Source organism: Dysidea avara, chromosome 6 (assembly GCF_963678975.1).
Source record: "Dysidea avara chromosome 6, odDysAvar1.4, whole genome shotgun sequence".
NCBI lineage: Eukaryota > Metazoa > Porifera > Demospongiae > Dictyoceratida > Dysideidae > Dysidea > Dysidea avara.
In genome coordinates, this window is record NC_089277.1 from 30537288 (window position 1) to 30559879 (window position 22592).

At 38.6% G+C, this 22592-nt stretch overlaps 1 protein-coding gene and 1 long non-coding RNA gene across 2 annotated transcripts in view; both read left to right on the forward strand.

The window, feature by feature from the left end:
• LOC136257354 (uncharacterized) overlaps positions 1-22592 on the forward strand; it is a 98061-nt gene that overhangs the window by 68121 nt on the left and 7348 nt on the right. Inside the window, exon 4 of the mRNA XM_066050520.1 lies at positions 10309-10512. Within this exon, the coding sequence (XP_065906592.1) occupies positions 10309-10512 (204 nt within the window). The remainder of the gene's footprint in view (positions 1-10308; positions 10513-22592) is intronic.
• On the forward strand, positions 5761-7941 carry LOC136257358 (uncharacterized). Its single transcript, XR_010701925.1, has 7 exons — positions 5761-6365; positions 6474-6929; positions 6976-7078; positions 7129-7338; positions 7391-7513; positions 7570-7638; positions 7699-7941. It is a non-coding gene; the product is annotated as an uncharacterized lncRNA (long non-coding RNA).

Sequence of the window (22592 nt, forward strand, 5' to 3'; positions counted from 1 at the left end):
TTAATGGTAAAAATTTTAATAACGACAATTCAGGTGAATTTTGTGCCAAGACCAAGCGGCACCAAATTCACCTGAATTGTTGTTATTAAAATTTTTACCGTTAACCTACCATCACAGCCATTTCTTGGCCGCCACCTTGGATTTCACATCTTTTTTCACCATAGCCTTTCTCAGGGCCGCACTCTTTTTTTACAGCTTGGCTGTTTTGGATTAGATTTCACTTCTTTTTGTATTTGTATACCCCAAAGCCGGCCTATGGCCGGCTTTAGGGATTTTAACCTGTCATTTTTTCTTTACTACAGGAAGAAGAAAAGATGAAGTAGGGTGATTTCTTTGTAGCTGACCTCTCTGCAAGGTGATCCTTCTAGCTGATCTCTCTACCGGATGACTTGTTTGTAGCTGAACTCTCTACAGGGTGATTTGTTTGTAGCTGAACTCTCTACAAGGTAACTTCTTCTAGCTGATCTTTCTACAGGGTAATTTGTTTGTAGCTGAATTCTCTACAGGGCGATTTGTTTGCAGCTAAACTGCTGAACTCTCTACAATGTAACTTCTTCTAGCTGAACTCTCTACGGGTGGCTTGTTTCTAGCTGATCTCTCTACAGGGTGACTTGTTTCTAGCTGAACTCTCTACAGGATGATTTGTTTCTAGCTGAACTCTCTACAAGGTAACTTCTTCTAGCTGATCTTTCTACAGGGTGATTTGTTTGTAGCTGAATTTTCTACAGGGCAATTTGTTTGCAGCTGAACTCTCTACATGGTAGTTTCTTTGTAGCTGAACTCTCTACAATCTAACTTCTTCTAGCTGAACTCTCTACAGGGTGACTTGTTTCTAGCTGAACTCTTTACAGGGTGATTTGTTTGTAACTGAATTCTCTACAGGGCAATTTGTTTGCAGCTGAACTCTCTACATGGTAGTTTCTTTATAGCTGAACTCTCTACAATGTAACTTCTTCTAGCTGAACTCTCTACATGGTGACTTGTTTCTAGCTGAACTCTCTACAGGGTGATTTGTTTCTAGCTGAACTCTCTACAAGGTAACTTCTTCTAGCTGATCTTTCTACAGGGTGATTTCTTTGTAGCTGAATTCTGTACAGGGCAATTTGTTTGCAGCTGAACTCTGTACATGGTAGTTTCTTTGTAGCTGAACTCTCTACAATCTAACTTCTTCTAGCTGAACTCTCTACAGGGTGACTTGTTTCTAGCTGAACTCTCTACAGGGTGATTTGTTTGTAGCTGAATTCTCTACAGGGCAATTTGTTTGCAGCTGAACTCTCTACATGGTAGTTTCTTTGTAGCTGAACTCTCTAGATGTAACTTCTTCTAGCTGATCTCTCTACAGGGCAATTTGTTTGCAGCTGAACTCTGTACATGGTAGTTTCTTTGTAGCTGAACTCTCTACAATGTAACTTCTTCTAGCTGAACTCTCTACATGGTGACTTGTTTCTAGCTGATCTCTCTACAGGGTGACTTGTTTCTAGCTGAACTCTCTACAGGGTGATTTGTTTGTAGCTGAACTCTCTACAAGGTAACTTCTTCTAGCTGGTCTTTCTAGAAGGTGATTTGTCTGTAGCTGAATTCTCTACAGGGCAATTTGTTTGCAGCTGAACTCTCTACATGGTAGTTTCTTTGTAGCTGAACTCTCTACAATGTAACTTCTTCTAGCTGAACTCTCTACAGGGTGACTTGTTTCTAGCTGAACTCTCTACAGGGTGATTTGTTTGTAGCTGAATTCTCTACAGGGCAATTTGTTTGCAGCTGAACTCTCTACATGGTAGTTTCTTTGTAGCTGAACTCTCTAGATGTAACTTCTTCTAGCTGATCTCTCTACAGGGCAATTTGTTTGCAGCTGAACTCTGTACATGGTAGTTTCTTTGTAGCTGAACTCTCTACAATGTAACTTCTTCTAGCTGAACTCTCTACATGGTGACTTGTTTCTAGCTGATCTCTCTACAGGGTGACTTGTTTCTAGCTGAACTCTCTACAGGGTGATTTGTTTGTAGCTGAATTCTCTACAGGGCAATTTGTTTGCAGCTGAACTCTCTACATGGTAGTTTCTTTGTAGCTGAACTCTCTAGATGTAACTTCTTCTAGCTGATCTCTCTACAGGGCAATTTGTTTGCAGCTGAACTCTGTACATGGTAGTTTCTTTGTAGCTGAACTCTCTACAATGTAACTTCTTCTAGCTGAACTCTCTACATGGTGACTTGTTTCTAGCTGATCTCTCTACAGGGTGACTTGTTTCTAGCTGAACTCTCTACAGGGTGATTTGTTTGTAGCTGAACTCTCTACAAGGTAACTTCTTCTAGCTGGTCTTTCTAGAAGGTGATTTGTCTGTAGCTGAATTCTCTACAGGGCAATTTGTTTGCAGCTGAACTCTCTACATGGTAGTTTCTTTGTAGCTGAACTCTCTACGATGTAACTTCTTCTAGCTGAACTCTCTACAGGGTGATTTGTTTGTAGCTGAACTCTCTACAAGGTAACTTCTTCTAGCTGATCTTTCTACAGGGTGATTTGTTTGTAGCTGAATTCTCTACAGCGTGATTTGTTTGCTGCTGAGCTCTCTACATGGTAGTTTCTTTGTAGCTGAACTCTCTACAATGTAACTTCGTCTAGCTGAACTCTCTACAGGTGACTTGTTTCTAGCTGATCTCTCTACAGGGTGACTTGTTTCTAGCTGAACTCTCTACATGGTGATTTGTTTGTAGCTGAACTCTCTACAAGGTAACTTCTTCTTTCTACAGGGTGATTTGTTTGCAGCTGAACTCTCTACATGGTAGTTTCTTTGTAGCTGAACTCTTTACAATGTAACTTCTTCTAGCTGAACTCTCTATAGGATGACTTGTTCCTAGCTGAACTCTCTACAGGTGATTTGTTTGCAGCTAACTCTCTTACATGGTGGTTTCTTTGTAGCTGAACTCTCTACAATGTAACTTCTTCTAGCTGAACTCTCTACAGGGTGACTTGTTTGTAGCTGAACCCTCTACAGGGTGATTTGTTTGTAGCTGATCATGAACTCTCTACAAGGTAACTTCTTCTAGCTGATCTTTCTACAGGGTGATTTGTTTGTAGCTGAATTCTCTACGGCGTGATTTGTTTGCTGCTGAGCTCTCTACATGGTAGTTTCTTTGTAGCTGAACTCTCTACAATGTAACTTCTTCTAGCTGAACTCTCTACAGGTGACTTGTTTCTAGCTGATCTCTCTACAGGGTGACTTGTTTCTAGCTGAACTGTCTACATGGTGATTTGTTTGTAGCTGAACTCTCTACAAGGTAACTTCTTCTTTCTACAGGATGATTTGTTTGTAGCTGAATTCTCTACAGGGCGATTTGTTTGCAGCTGAACTCTGTACATGGTAGTTTCTTTGTAGCTGAACTCTCTACAATGTAACTTCTTCTAGCTGAACTCTCTACAGGATGACTTGTTTCTAGCTGATCTCTGTACAGGGTGACTTGTTCCTAGCTGAACTCTCTACAGGATGACTTGTTTCTAGCTGATCTCTGTACAGGGTGACTTGTTCCTAGCTGAACTCTCTACAGGTGATTTGTTTGCAGCTGAACTCTCTTACATGCTGGTTTCTTTGTAGCTGAACTCTCTACAATGTAACTTCTTCTAGCTGAACTCTCTACAGGATGACTTGTTTCTAGCTGATCTCTCTACAGGGTGATCTGTTCGTAGCTGAAGTCTGTACAGAGTGGTTTGTTTGCAACTGAACTCTCTTACATGGTGGTTTCTTTGTAGCCGAACTCTCTACAAAGTGACTTCTTCTAGCTGATCTATCTACAGGATGACTTGTTTCTAACTGAACTCTCTACAGTGTGATCTGTTCATAGCGGAACTTTCTGCTGGGTGATTTGTTTGCAGCTAAACTCTTTGCATGATTGTTTCTTTGTAACTGAACTCTCTACAAGGTAACTTCTTCTAGCTGATCTCTCTACAGGGCAATTTGTTTGTAGCTGAATTCTCTACAGGGTGATTTATTTGAGCTGAACTCTCTACATGATGGCTTCTTTGTAGATGAACTCTCTATTAGGTACCTTCTTCTAGCTGATCTGACTACAGGGTGACTTGTTTGTAGCTGAATTCCCTACAGAATAACTTGCAATGTAATATAACTGAGTAAATTATACATACAACTGAATGCTTTATTAGGGTGACTGTTCTATTAGAGTATCTCGATCTCGCATTTGCTGCACGTAGTTGCCTTTCGAATCATAACTCAGTAATTTGTAATCCGATTCTTCTGTACTACTGCAAGAACTTTCTATGATGATTATTCCAGCTACATACAGATTTTCAGCTCGTTGCTCTAAGCGGTTTGCCTGGTAGACACGAAAACTAATAATTTTTTTATTCATAAAAATCGATCGCGTAATTTTGACACAGGTTGGGTTTTGTGTCATATCTCCATGGTCTTTATCTCGATTCCTTTCAAACCACAAAAAGGCACTCCTACGATGGTTGCTCCATCTACATATCAATTTTCAACTGATTCCTCCAAGGGGTTTACCCTGTAGGCGTGACAGACCTTCGACCTTATTTTACGCAAATAATCGGTCATAACTCCGTGAATGTCCATCGGATTCCTACCAAAGTTGGTACGGAGATCCGCCTTAATGAGCCCTTTAAGTGTGCCAAATTTCAGCCCAATCCGAGCACGCATTCGTGTTTTATGGCGAATTTTGCGAAGTGTGCGAAATGAAGAAGATGAAGAAGAAGAAGAAGAAAAAAACGAAGAAATTAAAACGAATTTTTGTTCGCTCGTATCTCGGAAATGGCTGGAGCGATTTTCTTCAAATTTGGTATGTAGACTCCCCTAACAGGGCGGCATGTCTCTAGCAAATTTGGTTCCAATCGGATAAGGGATCACAGAGCTACATAGGTGTGAAAATTGCGTTTTCTTTCTTCCTGTTAATATACTCACGGTGTGGCGCGCCGGCTTCTTGGGCCGCACGATACACTATCGTGTGTCTTGATATATATATAATTTGTACATTTACTGATAAAATCAGAATGAGTTAAAGTATTTATAAAATCTGCTTCATCTTTTTCTTTTTCCTGTGGTAAAGAAAAAAATATAGGTTAAAAAGCCCCAAAGCTGGCCATAGGCCGGCTTTGGGGTATACAAACACAAAAAGAAGTAAAATCTAATCAAAAACAGCCAAGCTGTAAAAAAGGAGTGCGGCCCTTGAAAAGGCTACGGTGAAAAAAGATGTGAAATCCAAGGTGGCGGCCAAGAAATGGCTGTGATGGTAGGTTAATGGTAAAAATTTTAATAACGACAATTCAGGTGAATTTTGGTGCCGCTTGGTTGATTAGATATAGCTTAGGTTAATAAACAGGCCAGAGTGCTATGATAAAGGAAACACTTTCGGTATCATAGAAGTTGCATACCTGTGCATGAACCTTGTTCGTACCAGAAAATCTCAATAAAAATACTCTTTAACCTATGGTTGACATTCCTATGTACATGATAATGACTATGTTTGCTAGTAATTCAGCTGTGGTTAGGGATAGCACCAGCCTGGTATATCACAGAGCACTACAGTAACAAGATCCTTAGATAATTGAAACAACACTAGCCTGAAGCTATATAATGCACCTTGCAATGATGGTATTCAATTTGATTATAATAGCATTAAAGGGTCTCATTCTGTCCTTAGAGGACATGTGAAAATAAATGTGGTAACAGAGATATACTTACCGTAATTAAAATTTCTAATTTCAAAACTGTTTGATCTATCCTTGTGTATGCTGACCTCCATATAGTTTATGAGCTATAGTGAGGTACTTCAAGCCACTATCCATCATCTGCTAGATCTAGAAAACAAGACAAGACTGAATATCTTTGATTACTTGCACAATTGACCATCTGTGGATTTCCAACAATTATGAAATTGAAATTACTATGCCTTCCTACAGAATATCAAATGTTTTGACTTTGTACAACCTTCCGTACCCAGCACATATCTTCCAATCAGGCAGACCCTCAACAATACTGCTTGTGCATGTATGATGGCAAAAGATTTTCATGGCTCAGAACTGTAGTAAATGGTCAACAGAAAGCCTATTAACTGTGCTCTTTTTTTGTAATTTTGGCTTGTTTATACTTGTACACATATACATACATCTTTCTGTGCCCACATAGATTATCTTTGTATATGATCTGACTGTGGTCACATGAGACTCATACATAATACAATTTTATTATGCTGTATCTGTAGCTATGTACTTATCTCATTTAATAGTGATGCTTCTCTCCTACTGAAACTAGAGGACCGCATCCCTATCACAGCTAGTCTCGCATAGCCAGACCATTACTTGTTTTTGTGTGGAGCTGGAATATCTCCTCACGCGACACTCCAGTAAGGATGCCAACAAACCTGCGTTAGTGTGTGTAGTACAGTAATCAACAACATAACAGCAAAGTCAAGTTACCTTCTAGTCTCATGAGTACCTTCCTCCATTTACAGATTCATTCCCGCCACGTAGCCTGTTCTCCCGGCCATTGAAGATTTGGCCACCAGTGGATACGCCTGGATTTTATATTGAACGCACGTGATCACTAGATAACAGCGGAAGATTTTGAAAGTCTAGCAATGAACGTGAGTTCTACGTATCCAGTACAAACGGTGTGTGTCATGAGATATCGCAACAGTGGTTGTGTAGCTTCGGGAACGATATACATGTACAAGATACTACATGGCAGTCACTGGTGATTGTGGTGCCGGATGAGAGAACAAGTTACAACTGCTGTGTATTGGCATGGGACAGCGTGGATCAATTATCATACATTAAATATATAGACATACATACATTTATAAGTTGAAATATTTCTTTCCTAGTGAAGGAGGCTTTACAATGGCATCCATTAATGACAAAGCGGAAGAAGTAAACAGTTGACCACAATCTTGAATGGCTTCCTACAGGTAAATCTGGAATGTTACACTGTATGTTCTATGTTGGTTTCACCAGTGGACCACTGTATACTACTACACTTAAAATGGTGCCTATGCAGCATTGATAGAACTATTATCATCTTCAAGGAAATTTGTGTTTGCTGAAAATCTCAAATTAGGTATGCACAAATTTGGAGTGTGATATGTTGTTTTTCATATGATAAAGCAGGCATAAATAACTACCTGTGATGTGCTAATGGGGTTATCAGTCATCAATTTGTCATCTGATAATATCTAATGTTGAACTGGCCTACTCCAAGAGTTGCCTTAAATGTGGCACCCTCAAGTGATTTAGTTCAGTAACTGGTAATTCTAGCCAGTACTGGGGTGGTGGCAAGGGCATGCAGTCCATCTAAAGAAATCCATCACCCTGCTACAGGTAAAGTTTGATCCAAATCATGTCTCAGTTGTGATGAAGTTCATTTTCACAGGGTCATCCTTCTATAGCATGTTACGTATTGTACTCCATTTCTTCTATGCTCTCTGTCAGCAACTGCACACTGGTCCATTGCCTAATATATGTACAGTACAATACATGAATAATGGACAAGACGGTATGCATGAAGATAATGCACATATTCAGTATGATTTGACATACATAATTTTGCAGGTGAAACTATTACACTATGCTATCTGCAACAGTGAAAATTAGCAACTAAGGATTGAGCTCAACTCTAGGGTTAGATAATAAAAGATCATTATGTTGCTGCTGTATTTAACTGCTCCTCAACCATTGCAGGCAATGAGTAAGGGATGCCTAGCTGAACAAGCCATAATAATTATTTTGATGCACGTATAGCTACTTTTGCTGTGGACAACAGCATGCAGCCACCTTCGCGAGTCCGCGATGAAGGAAAGGTTGAACTTACTTAACATTTAAAGAATGTTTTAATAGTGTATAGCGTTGTACCATCAGTTGACCTCTATGCTAAAATTAACAATAATTGTTGTAACCTTATTTGGCAATCTATGAATAATCTATTAGCACTACACGACTACAGACGTCGCGTGATACGAGGCACGATATGAGCCTTCGTCTAAAGGAGTGGTACCATTATGACAGATACGTCGTTAGACGAAGGATATAGACGTTTGCATATCCATCTCGTCTCGTTAAAAAAGACGAGGCTTGATACGTATATACGTGCCGCATATCAAGCTAGCTGAAATCCTGTTAATCTAGCTGAACTCTCTACAGGGTGATTTGTTTACAGCTGAACTCTCTACATGATGGCTTCTTTGTAGCTGAACTCTCAACAAGGTAACTTCTTCTAGCTGATCTCTCTACAGGGTGAATAATATTGTTTGTAGCTGAACTCTTCACAGGGTGATTTGTTTGCGGCTGAACTCTCTACATGATGGTTTCTTTGTACCTGAATTCACTTCTTCTAGCTGATCTATCTACAGGGTGACTTGTTTGTAGCTGAACTATCTGTAGGGTGATTTGTTTGTAGCTGAACTCTCTACAAGGTGATCCTTCTAGCTGATTTCTCTACAGGATGACTTATTTCTAGCTGAACTCTCTACAGGGTGATCTGTTCGTAGCTGAACTTTCTACAGGGTGATTTGTTTGCAGCTGAACTCTCTACATGATGGTTTCTTGTAGCTGAACTCTCTACAAGGTAACTTCTTCTATCTGATCTCTCTACAGGGCGACTTGTTTCTAGCTGATCTCTGGATGACTTGTTTCTAGCTGATCTCTCTACAGGGTGACTTGTTTCTAGCTGAACTCTCTACAGCTGATTTGTAAGAACCCATTTTTTACAGTGTATATCTTAAGCAGGAATAATTAAAATTCTTGTTTAAATTTACTAGGGGAAACTTTGGCAGGGGTTACCTTTGGCGGATAGCAAGCTAAATTACATTTGGCGAAATAAATTTTGGCGAATTCAAGCTCAGTGTTTAGCAATAAAGATGCTAATCTGAGGCACTACGAGTAATTGGTGGATTAAGCTTTGGCAAATTTGTAGCAAATCACCAAATTCGCCTAAGTTTCCCTCTATACGGTAAATTATAAAATAGTGCATGAGCTACAGTATTTTATATTATGAACTGTTGATTTAAACAGGCACTAGTCACAGACATGTGCAAACAAGTCCAACCCATCTGAAATATAATAAAACATTGCACCACTTCTTTGCATGTGATGGGATGGAAGTTTCACACTCTGCAACTTATAGCACCTGCCAGTCAGCACCCCTTATTGGAACCTAGTTTTATTTATTCAGGCTTTACAGCACAATTAAGTGCTAAAAGCCTATAGGACACCCAGTCCTACATCCTGTAGTATTCAGTCTGCCTCAGTAGTTCAGTGATTTGAGTGTTCAGGAAGTTTTTCTGTGCTTTATTGGTAATGCACTTATTCTAGGCCATGCTCCTATGTATACATAAACAGGAACAGGGATAAACTGATCTCTCATGCACTAATGCTTGTAACGTTATGTAATTGATGAATTTGTGGTTGAGTATATAATTATTATAATCACAATTCTGTTGGATACTTCCAAGTGATTCTGTCCTTATGAGTAAAAGGAAATGGTAAAAGAGATAGATTAGACACGTTTTAACACTCAACTGGATGGTTTACTCTTCATGGATTGATGGCTTTGTGGGTTTATGTGCATGCATGATTGTTCAAACGCCTGAAAACCAGACTTCCAGTGAATCGCTTCAGATATACATGGGCTAGTGATCTTCATTGTACTGTTTTATATATAAACACTGTAAGACTGTTAATTAATCTGATAATTTGCTGGCTAAGGATTGTTAGCCAAATTTTTAAACTTTATGATTATATAACTTCATAGGGATTGCCGTTTAGTAGACCATAAGTATGGATTCCTGGGTTAATGGTGATTAATATTATAAATGGTGAATAATATATTATTATTGATTATTGGATTATATATTGAATGGTTTGTGAGATATGGTGATTTAAAACATACAGATTAGAATCTTTCAGAAATTTTAGCGGTTAAGGGGGTAATTACATCATTGGAGCCATTTCATACACTTAGCAAACATCCATATATATGTAATAATTAAAGGCTCAAATATGTCACTACTGCATACAGTATGTGGTTGGCTGCCATAAACTATGTGTCCTTTAGTGTACAAACATGAAACAAAGATTCTCCATGAACAGCTATTTGATGCTGAATAGGTTTATTGACTTGAGCTTGCTTCAGTGCATACTAAAATGATTAAAATGTGTGTAAAAAGTTTTATGGAGCATGCGTAATTTTACTCACCTTATTTTTTTATTGCAAAATAAAATTTTGCAAAAACAGCCGGCCGCATTACATTTTTGTGAATAATCACAGTTTACTGGTTTGTTTTAATTTTGTAGCTGGGACAGATTTCACCCCCGGCCAATACACTGCTATGTTCACAAGTGGAGCTACTACAGCCACAGCTAGTATTCCAATAGTTGTTGATGATATTGATGAACCAACTGAACAGTTTAGGCTGAGACTATACATTGATGGAACTGGATATGGTATAGGTCTGCAGAAAGGCAGCATTTCTACAGCTACAGTCAGTATTTTCTTGAGTAAGTTTGATTTTGTTTGTCTCAAGTATTTTCAATACCATATGATGGCATAGTTTACTATAACAATGTCTTATATTTGATGATTTGGATACAGATATGGACACTTTCATTTTAATACGGGTATAACAAATGCCTATAAGCTCCGGTATGAGCAAATAAGTCAACATGTCTTCTTTTGCAGTAGGAACCATTTTAACATTCATGTCAGTACTAATACAAGACTTTATATGTGGCTTTATAATGGAAACTATCAAAGGGAGTAAATGCTTAGGTGAACATGTACAATCTATATATTTTGTTCTTGATATGAAGGAAACTTTTGTAGTCATAGATTACAATGGCATACATACTACATACAGTATGTTGAAAAGTAAAAATGCAAAAGTTACTCTAAATCGACAAAAGCAGCTACGTAGTTCTTGACTGTGTAGTGGTGGCAATTTGAATTCCCTAGATTCTAAGGTGTATACCATAGGTCTGTGCCAAGTTGCAAGTAGGAAACATTTTTCATTTTTGTGTTTTACTGATCAAAATCTTTTCATATTTTAAGAATATAGTAATTGGGACAGTGTCTCTTAAGGTAGCAGTCAAGTGGATAATGGGGTAAGTAGAATTTGAGGATAATATGGAAACAAGAACAGGAACGGGAATGACCCATGGAAATACCTTGATAAAGGTCATCATGCAATATACAGGTTAAATATAGGATGGATTTAAAGCGATTGAGACCAAAGTAAAATCATGTGAACTGTGTACTGCAAATCCAAATTCTCCACCAGAACTCCACTGCATACTTGAAATGGCTGTCCCTTTGTCTTCAAATTGATATTGCCCAGAAAAGAAACAATACTTTCCTAGTCTTCATTGACAGCCACTCAAAGTGGCACATGTGATGTATATAATTGTGAATGTCTCTGCAAAAACTCGACTTGTTCGTACAAGCATGCATATCAGGGGTGTCAGAGTAAAAGTGAAAATAGTAAGGCTCAGTCTGGGGACATTCCCACAGGAAAAGATTTAAAACTGCACATTTAAATATGCCATTTGGAGGCACTCTTTGGTTGTAGTACTGTGTGCAAGTGTTCAATGGAGACTGACCAAAAAGCACCTCCATAATACAGTTTAACTCCTAACCTTATCATTTGAGTCTATTAATAAACAGTAAGAAGTGTTTTCAAAGCAGCTACAAGGAGAAACAAAGCCAAAGCTAGTATAATGATAATTATTTTTAGAGGCGCTTAATATGGACAAAGTCGACATGAAGGTGAAAGACAGGTTAGATTAGTATTGTTTCTGTCCATTATTGCTATAAATTGATGCCAAATATCACATGTTAACTACTTTTAGCTGGGCTTCATCAAGTTTAATTTTTTTATGTCACTGAGCCAAAAAGTGGTGAGGCTTTGGCCTCTCTAGTTGTACCTACTCTGACGCCCCTGATGCGTATTGAGAAAATTGAAAAATTTTAAAATAATTCATAAAATTATGCATGTTACAAAAAAAGCTACGCAAGTTTTTACGGGGCCAGTACTCGAAGAGTGAAGACTCAAATTAATTAAAACTATATACCATCTTATACCTGTTCATAGAGAGTTTGGAAATCTTTTTTTTTGTTTTTCTAGCCTCAACAGTATTCATGTCACGTGCGTTTGTTTATGATGTGGTAAACGTAAACAATATCGTCCTCATTTCTTCTACCAAACCGCCTTCATATCCATATTCGCAAGTATCTAGAGGTCTAATACTATTTTTTTTATTCTTACTTTTTTTTTATTCCAGCCCTAATGGCACTCCTGTCCTCCCCAATCTCTAGCTAGAAGTTAAACCTATTATAACAGACAAAAAGCAGAAATAAACAGCTAAACCTAAAGAGCCTACACAGACCTACAAAAACACCGCATGGACCGCCAGCATACACACAGCAAAACCCCCGGACAGGGGCCTTATGAAGAAAGCCCTGCAGGCTACTGACCAAACTGCAGGGAGTGGGAGCATGAAACAGACTTCAACTCCCACAAAGGACTGCCAGGCAAAAGGGTAAATAGATGTAAAAATGTCCAGGCATTGGTCAAACACTAAACCTTGGCTGATGTGCTGATCCATGGTGAACGTTTTAAGCCAAATTGTAACGTTGTAGACTAATCCAAACGGAAGTTATAACTGCAAATGTAAGCGCATATAGTGACAGAGAGAGAACCATCATTAGTAATATGATGATATATACAATTTTCAGTATAGTTGCTGTACAAATTGATTATCTTGCTCTTCCTACTGTCTAGCACTATAATTCCAAAACTACATACCACAGAAGGCTGAAACTTTGGTGGTCCATTCTTTGGATACTGCAGACATTGTTGAGTGAATAAAAAATTTTTTTAATTGTGTGAACAAGTCGGGTTTTTGCTGAGACAGTCACAATTGGTTTTGTATCTTATGGGCTGCCAGAAGAAATAGTAAGCAGCAATGGTTCCCAGTTCACTGCAGGTACAAATGGAATCAAACAAATGTTGGTACCTTCTTACCCTCCAGCATTAATGCAATGATGCTGCAGAATGACCTGTTAACATCTTAAAAGAAACTTGGAAATTCTAGTATTGCAAAAAGGGGAAAATCCGTCAATGTTAAACCGATTGCCAAACTTTTTGCCTGCCTACAGAAACACACCCCATACTGTGACTGGAGAGATACCTGTATCATTGTTTTTTACATTCACTAAGGATCAAGCTATGGCTGATTCACCCAAATTTAGCGGAGACATTTGAACACAGAGACAGCAAAATAGTATCACAATACACCAAATTCATAGTTACGAGAATTCAACAAGGGTGAGAAAGTATTAGTTAAGAACTCTAGTAAGCATCTACGAAAATGGAGTAAAGAAAAGATTGACAAATGCTTTAAGCCAGTCGCTTAAAAGTTTTAGACACCTCTAAGCAATTCCGTGCTTATCATCTCATTCAAAAGCCTGTCAATATGTCCACGGAATGTGTACATTACTACTTTGGCTTAACCTTGGTTGCATCTTTAATAACACACATTATAATTGGCAACTTCTCTAGGTATGTTGTTTGGAAGATATCTTCTACTTCATCTTCAGCAGGACTAACTGCTAGCCTAGATGTAGCATCAGCATTTGTATTATTTCCTGATGTGTGATTTACTATTAATTTTGGTACGTGTATGCTGAGAGTATTAAAGCCCACTTTTACATGCGCGCATCAGCTGATATAGGGATGTCAGACTAAAACAGTTGTATGTGACTTATGATCTGTATAAGGTGTAAACTCCCGACAATAAAGGCACTGGTGAAATTTGTGTACACCAATTATGCTCAATACTTTGTGCTCTATCTGTGCCTAATGCTTTTCTGCTACACTTTAAGCTCGCAATGCAAAAGCAACTGGTCTTCCTGTACCATCATTGTCAAACTGTGACAGAACTGCCCCCACACCAAAGGGCAACAGATTGCAAGCTAAGTGTGAAAATACCATCATAAAGTACTAATGCTGGGCTGTTTACTAAAGCCTGTTTACTGTCTTGAAAGGCCTTTGCACATTCTGGGTACCACGACCACTTCTGACCACTGAAATGGTAAAATACACTTTGGCTATTATCAATCCTTGCTACTAGTGGGATAGGTTGGTGCATGTGATTTAGTTAGATTTTTTTTTGTTTAGTAGATATAACATATTTTAGTGTATTGTGGTTTGTCAATTACATTACATCATAATGCATCAGACAAAGAAACTTTAGTATGTGTGAAGTACCATTGAAGGGACAGAAGCGTCCATGTACAGCTAGATTCGATTTAGTTTCATGTCATATCTAACATAACAATTCAAAACATGGTAAGAACTTGTACTGCAACTAGTTACAAGCCAGTAAGTGAATTTATGTTGGTTTTGTGGTGAAGTTCGTTTGAGAACACCTGTTAAAGGGACTGTAAATCAACACAGGGTGGTCAAAACACGTCTCAAGTTTATTTCTTAGATGTTATGAATACACTGAAGGGTTCAATACAGTGAATGGAGGTAGAGAAACGAGAGGAAAGAATTGCGATGGTCCCACTGGCAAGACATTCGGCTCTACCAGGCAGAGAAGCGACTCAGGAAAGTGTAATATAGATACCATTGTTTGTTTCATGGTACTGCTAACCCAGCTTTGAAAACAAATCGAACTAATCTTACTTTAGTGAAGCATAATAAAGCGTGAGCTTCGATAGTGCGAAGCACACAGGCCGAGCTGCTACAAGCAACTACCAAGCAACTACAGGACAACTCTGCTATTGTTTTCCAGCAGAACGTTCAAGTATTCTTAGAACACTACAGAGTTGAAAAGGAGAGCTTGGTATTGCCACCTGCACGTTAGACTTTCAGTTTTTATCTACCATTCCCATTGCAAAGTGTGTAATAACAGTACTTCCAGTTTATGGCTTGCGTCACAACGGGACGTAACTAGACTTTGTGGCTTAATATCTCAGTACAACAGCATAATTGAATTATTAAAAAGGTTTTTTATGCATTGCATGATACAAACAACCTATTTATTTAATAAAATGTAAGTGAATTTTCCATTTCAGTAGACCTTTAACTTGTAGGTTCTGGAGAAGTCACGACTGCTTGGATCTTGTGTGTGGTGGGATGGAGTATTGTTGCATCAATCTTGTGTCCCAGATACTCAAAGTTCTGTTGTATAAATCTTACTTATCTAAATGTACTTTGATCCCTCTACCTTGAAGCCACTGTAATACTTCTAAATTCTGCAGATAATTAGCCTCATTAACACCTGATACCAATATATCATCTAGGCAACAAAATAATGGTGTTCTTTACACCTTGCAGAATTTGATTCATGGTAGCTTGAAAAATGGATAGTGCACTGGAAACACCAAAGGACAATCTCTTGTACCAGTAAAGAGCTTTGTAGATGTTTATCATGAGGAATTCTTGTGAATTTTCATCTACTTTTAATTGCTGGTTTGCTTGCTTCAAGTCTATCTCTGTAAAAACCTTCCACAAGCAAAGGTCACAAACAGGTGTAGGTTTTGCAATGTAGGCAATGGATATCCATCTGTCTTGACCCAAGGATTGGTGCTGATTTTATAATTTTCACACATCCAATTATGCTTGTCTGGCTTGGTACAAGAATCACTGGAGATGCTCTACTACTACTTTGGTCTACTTTGATCTGTATTTCGTCTCTTTCCAATGCATCCAATTTGCATCTAATGGTTTCTTGAGGGAGCCGAGCTGTCCAAAACACTGGTTGAGCTTGTCTTTTTGGTGTAATATGAGCTTTCACACTCACCCTATTCAAACAACATGGCACACTTGAGCATCAGGTCTTTCACAGGATTTTGATTGATGCACTACAAATAATTCAGACCAGTTTAGCTTGATGTGTTTCAGCCACTTTCTTCCCAGTAAAGGTACTTTTTTCCTCATTTTACTACCGGTGGTAATGTACATAGCTGTTTGTGAATCATACCTGACTGGAACACATGTCTGCCCCAGCAGCTCCAGTTGGTTACCAGAATAGCTCTTCAATGGTTTAGTTTCGGTTGGGGTAAATTAGGTTAAATACTGTATAAGTGTGGTAGGTTGACCTGGGGATAAATCGATACAGCAGCTAGCACCAGTGTCAAGCTGCATGGTAGCATCGTGTCATCCTATGGTTACTGCAACCAAATATCCAGCTTTTGTTGACTTGGCAGTAACAATGCCATTCAAATCAGAATCACTCTCAACATCCAAGTCTATTACCTGGTATTCGGAATCACTATCAGTGTCAAGATTGGTAACTTGATCACCAGATTCTCTCGTGCAACTTTTTTTGTAATGTGGCCCATCTTTCCACATTTTCTGCGCTTTTCTGATATAAATCTGCAGGCCTCAACTCTGTACATTCCTCCACATCAATAGCAGCTCTTGGCATGTCTTCCTGTTTGTGGTGCCTCACTTTCAAGGTTATATGACTGTTTGTTAGGTCTGTATCTACAAAATGTGACTGTTCTATTAGGGTGGATGACTGCTTAATCAATTCTAATTACTTGAATATACTTGAACAGTTTTTGGAAACCTCAGAAACCCCTCTAGATCTGCAGTGGCATAGCCAGGAAAATTTTTTTACCAAGGCAAAGTCTATTCATTGAAATAATTGAGAGGGTCAGCTTCTGACTCGACTGATTCACACACACTTTCAAGATTGGGTGGTACAGCATTTGCAGGTTGACTCTCTGTTTGGATGGAAGAGATTGTTTCAGAAGACTCTAAGCATTTTCTACATGTCATAAGAAATGTTCCAGCTTAGTTAATGCTACAGTATATGCATACCATGCATGCTTCAATTGTTAGACTAGTGTAATTGCACTCAACACAAAAACTGAATCAGAATACTGAATCAGACTACTCCTGAGATATTTTGAGTGATCAGGCCATCGTGGACTGCAGTGGTAGTCATAGTCATACATACTACTTTTTCAGCATTGATCTGATGTGATGTTTTTAAGTCAGAGATTATCTCTTTGATGTAATGTTCAACTGCATGTGCTAATCATGTCAAGCTAGTGAGTCTAGGGGCATGCTCCCTTAAGGAAATTTTTGGAAATATGTGACCCAGTCTGACAAAACCGGGCTTATCGCCTATTTAAAAGTATTGAGAAATGCCGGTTTTAAGTATTTAGTGTGTTGTAGCTCGCCAATGGTTAAAGCTATGTGTACCAAATTTTCACACGTTTTACACCAATTCCTTACCTTCCAGAGCATCCACTGTGCACGTAGCCAACAACTAAGTTTCCCACCATTTTAGATAGTTTTTAAACCAAAGTTGACTGTATCAGGCGAGCTGCAAATTGGGTGAGAGGCGGGGGCCCTGGAAGGTGTGTTCCAAAATTGAAAAGGAAGACCAATGGATGAATTAGGCCAAGTTTTGAGCCATTGAGGTCTCAAAACTGGCTAAAATGAAAGGAAATGCACAGCAAAGGTACTTATTCAACACCACAGAGCTGTACAGCCACATTCAGTCATTCCCAGGCTGACCGGAGCTTCATTAGGGCCCCACACTACACATACGGATCACCACTGGGCTCGGGAAAAGCAGCCAGCAAAACCAGACCACTCAAGTCTGATTTTAAATGTGGAATTAGATAGTTTGTTCATGTAGTTGTGTTTCCTAGGTGAAAAATCGAATCTGCTGACATGGGCAATAAGACCGGTTTTCTCAGACTGAGTCGCGTATTATATTCTTTGAAATGGTATGTGGAGGCTATTTTTTATTGTAACAGCTAATACATGATATGCATGATCAATTGATTAACATAAATGTAAATGATTTAGACCAAGCAGTGCAATGAGAACAGTGGCTATAATCTGTACTGAAAGTTCTATTAGAGTGTATTACGATGACTGCTCTATTAAAGTATCTCAATTTTTTACAAACTCAAGTGGCTGAAAAGTGATCCATCCAATGTGTCACCAAGGGTTCTGGCCCTGCTTAGTACTACAGCCATAGATACTATTGTGTGTGGTACAGTAATGCTGTCTAGTAATGTTTGAGTAGAAAATTCGGGTTGCCAAAACTCAGGCCTGCTCAGGCTGTTCAGTTGAGCATTTTTTTACCGAGGCAGCTGCCTCAGTTGCCTCAATGGTAGCTATGCCCCTGATCTGTTATAGTAGTGTTCATAGTTATACTCCGTAATTTGCATCAATATTAATTGCATAAGTGGCCACGACTCATGATGTACTTGCCATTCCAACTTCAAACTTACTGTCATGAAAGAAGGGTATTAGAAGAATATTAAGTTTAAACAAAAAAAGCAATTAAAATATCTGTTTTTGAAAAAAAAGATCAAAGGGAAAAGTACTGTAACATTTTTGTGGTTTGATTTTTTCCTTGAATTATATATCACTTGAAAGAGGATTTAATAACGATTCAAAAGATCTGAACACCTGTGGCAATCACTGAAAAATGTGACTGTCTCAGCAAAAACCCGACTTGTTTGCACAATTAAAAGAAAAAATTCATTCACTCAGCATTATTAGCAGTGTCCAAGGAATGGATCACCAAAGTTTCAGCCTTCTGTGGTGTGTAGTTTGAAATTATAGCACTAGCCAGTAGGAAGAGTAAGATAATCGAGTTGTACAGTAACTATACTGAAAATAAACTACAGACGCTTACATTCGCAGTCATAACTTCCGTTTGGATTAGTCTACAACGTTGCAATTTGGCTTAACATGTTCACCATGGATCAGCACATCAGCCAAGGTATAGTGTTAGCCCTGCAGACATTTGCACATATGGATCAGAGGCATATCCAAGGGGGGGAAGGGGAGGCATTTGCCCCCCATCACTGTAGTGGTTGTTTTAAAAACCTCCGTCATAAACTTACCAGTATTAAATTGACACGCAATTGACTATAAATTATGTGCACTACTATGCGGTATCACCAGGGGTTGCTAGTGAACGTGCACATACAACATTCAACTCACTCATGAATCCACCGAACAAAATATTAGAGACACACTTCTACATTTAGCCTAGATTACTCATGTGATAGAGCATTTTCAATCTAAAGAGTGACCCGCTCTAAGGACCTCGCCACGGCAGGAGTTGCAACTCACAAGTGGCAAAGGAGACCAGATGACGTTATGAACCTAGCTACTGCCTACGAGGTAATAAAGTGTTAAATGTACCAAGTTTATTTTCTCGAGTCAATCACACCAGATCTTTGTACAACAGTGCAGTCTATTTTTTTACTTTATCAGTCAGTCAGGCAGATCAGTCACAAGCTTGCAAGTTCTGCTAGCAAGAAAGACAGGTGGGATTTCATGTAATACGTGGCATTTGAATTTTGCCGAGTGAAGTGAGTGAAAATTTCATCCTGTCAGCAGTGCACTAGGACTGCAGCACAAGCTGTAGCTAATATAAAGTAACTTGCATTTGCACTAAAATATTAACAATATAGCTCTACCAGACTGTGGATGAATTTGTTGGAGTACAGTTGTGGCACGTGCGATGATGGTCGACGAATATGCCTCCATTGAATCATTGATAAGTGATAAGCAATCAGTACTGAATTAGTTACGTAGCTATATGTTGGCTAGCCCACCATTGGGTCATTAGTCCTTTTTGCAATCATGAATGATTTTGAACGTTTCGTGGGGGAATGCCTGCCCCTCCATCACCTTCTGGCTAGCTACGCCCCTGGTTTGGATATGAAAGCGGTTTGGTAGGAGAAACGATGACGATCTTGTTTACGTTTACCGCATTGTAAACAAACGCACGTGACATTCACACCATTGAAGCTACAGAAACGAAACAAATACTTTTGACCTCTCCATGAGCAGATGAATAAGATGGTATATAGTTTTAATCGATTTGAGTCTTCCTTCTTTGAATCCTGGCTCAATAGAAACTTTCATATTTTTCTTTGTAGCATGCGTAATTTTACGAATTATTTTTAAATTTCGTTTTTCTCAATATATACGCATGCTTATGCAAACAAGTCGGGTTTTTGTTGAGACGGTCACAAATTATAGCCATTTTCTTAAACATATGTAAGCTAAAATGATATTTTAAAATATACTTTATATCTTAAAGGGAGATCAATAGAATGGGCCAACTTTTGGTGTGAGAAAGTGTCTTAGCTAGAGTCCATGTCTATGCCAAATTTCATAAATATCCAAGGGAATTGGGATTTTTGTGTTGATTTGGTATGGAATGATGCAATAGAGTTCACTGAATAAATGAAATAAACAAGAGACAAACAAGCCAGCATGTTAAGCACACACAGATCTTTATTTGACTCAAACAAACAGAAGCATTCTCAGTACTTATCAGTTAGCTCCTGACTTATGGAAACTATTGCTTTTCCTTAGCGGTCTCCACCATATCCATTGAGTCCAAACAGAGATCTGTCTGTGTTTAACATACTGGCTTGTTTGATGACTTTTGCTTCTTTACTCTTTTCAGCAATCTCTATTTAATTATTTTTTTTACACTGCCTTAGCGTAAGTCGCCAATTATCGGCACCATTTCATCACGCAACTGTAATTCCTTAATTCAATAGCATATGAACTTCCGGTTTAAACCATTTAACAGAGCAGTCCTTCGTATCTCAACACACCAAATTTAATTAGTGAACGTCTTGTTATGAGGAAAATTGCGATGCCTATCGTGTGCCAATTATCGGCATGGAGTACCTATTATCAGCAACTGTACTTCCCTGATTGACCAATTATCGGCACAACATGCAATTTTGTGTGTAACTCCATGACGGCTCGTTGGTTCTTCGTGAAATTTTTATGGGAGGTGCCGCCCTTGGATAACTCCATTTCGCAGACGTTTTATGATGATGAGGACAGCTGTTTGAGAGATATTCAGGTTAGACGTAAGAGCGTACTGGTTTCCAATACAAAAGTGCATTAACCAGAATGGCTTGTATAGCGCTTTAACAACAATAATCACCGAGTGAAAACGATTCTAAGAAATATTTTAGAGGATATAACAGCCCATTGTAGAACTCGGTAGCCTCCATATACCCTGTAGCCTCTATAGTTTACAAGTGCCGATAATTGGAAACTTACGCTATTATAATTTTTTCCACTGATATACAGGAAAACCTGGTTACTTTTGAGGGCGAAAACTACATAGCCTTCCTTCCTATTTTGGTCTCCACATCTGTGACCTATTTTTATGTGCAATTGTGAATGTCAACACCAACCTTGAAGTAGTTTTGCTTCTTTTAGGTTCACTTTTCCATTAATCTGACTTAGTCACTGCAAGGGAAGCCAGTATGTTAAAATTTCTTAATAATTATGTATCCAATTAAGGGAAAATGAAGTGTTAAATTGTGGTTATAGTATAATTTACATGTTCATTTTGGAAATCCTATCATCTATTATTCTAACCACAGTACACTTAGATCATGCTAGAACAACAGTATATAGTTGTACCATGGGCACTTCTGATATATACACACTTGCACTCAGGCCATTATGACATGACCATGCAAAAAGTTTGATAGAGGATTTATAGCTACAGTGAGCAAGAACATCGAAATGTGACTTGATAATTATGGTTTGATGCTATTATAAGTGCTCTCAGGTATTCACTATAATAATCGTGAGTATAAATTACGGCCATGAATAAAGTTACAGACTTGCATGAATGCCAATTCACTGCCAATGGCTCAATCTGTTTAGCGTGTGGTACATCACATCAAGATACAGACATCAAAACATAATGATGCCACTGGCGTAGCCAAACCCAGGCAAGCTCAGGCATTGCCCTGACATCAGACTACTTTGCCCCACCATCAGCCACTCAGAGCAGTTAAAGATGTGGGCTGGATTAAAGTTAGCTATTGTAGCTACAAGAATAGGTAACATAATTTTACACAATACTAACCATGTCATTTTCAGCAATGTTTTTCTTTCCAACTAGTCAATGGGTTATCCAAGGGATTTTCTCTACGATTGTGTACAAACAAATAGGAGGCAATAAGATCATGTGATTACAAAAAACCATGCAACATTGTGACAAAGAGTGACAGACAAGAATTGGTAATAATTATAATGGGATGGATAGTTAGCATTTGGATTAACTTGTGTAACTATCAGTGTGGTCAAAACATGGATCAGACAATAGAGGCGAGGCAGCCTAGGCATTAGCACCCACTAGCCGTGTAGATCACTATTAGTAATGAATAAACGGCATGGAGTACTTGTTCAATTGTTTTCTTTTTGTTTCTAGGCTGACAACTCTAGTGGCACTAGTCATCACATGATACAACACTAAAAGCGCCTCGTGTTTTGATTCAGGTTTCTTCATAGTCTGATATTAAGACTCATACAGAGATGTAGTAGGCCAATAGCTATAGCTAGCATTCATGTAGGTAAGGCTACACAGTACATTAGTCATCTTGCATACAGTAGTTTAGTCACAGTAGCTGTACATGTAGTGATGCATACACATTGCTTTTAAAATGCTGTGTTGATGTCAATATGAAGATGGGCATGTGTGTGTGTGTGTGTGTGTTGCATGGTTGAATGGCTTGCCCACCCAATGCCCTGGCATGACAA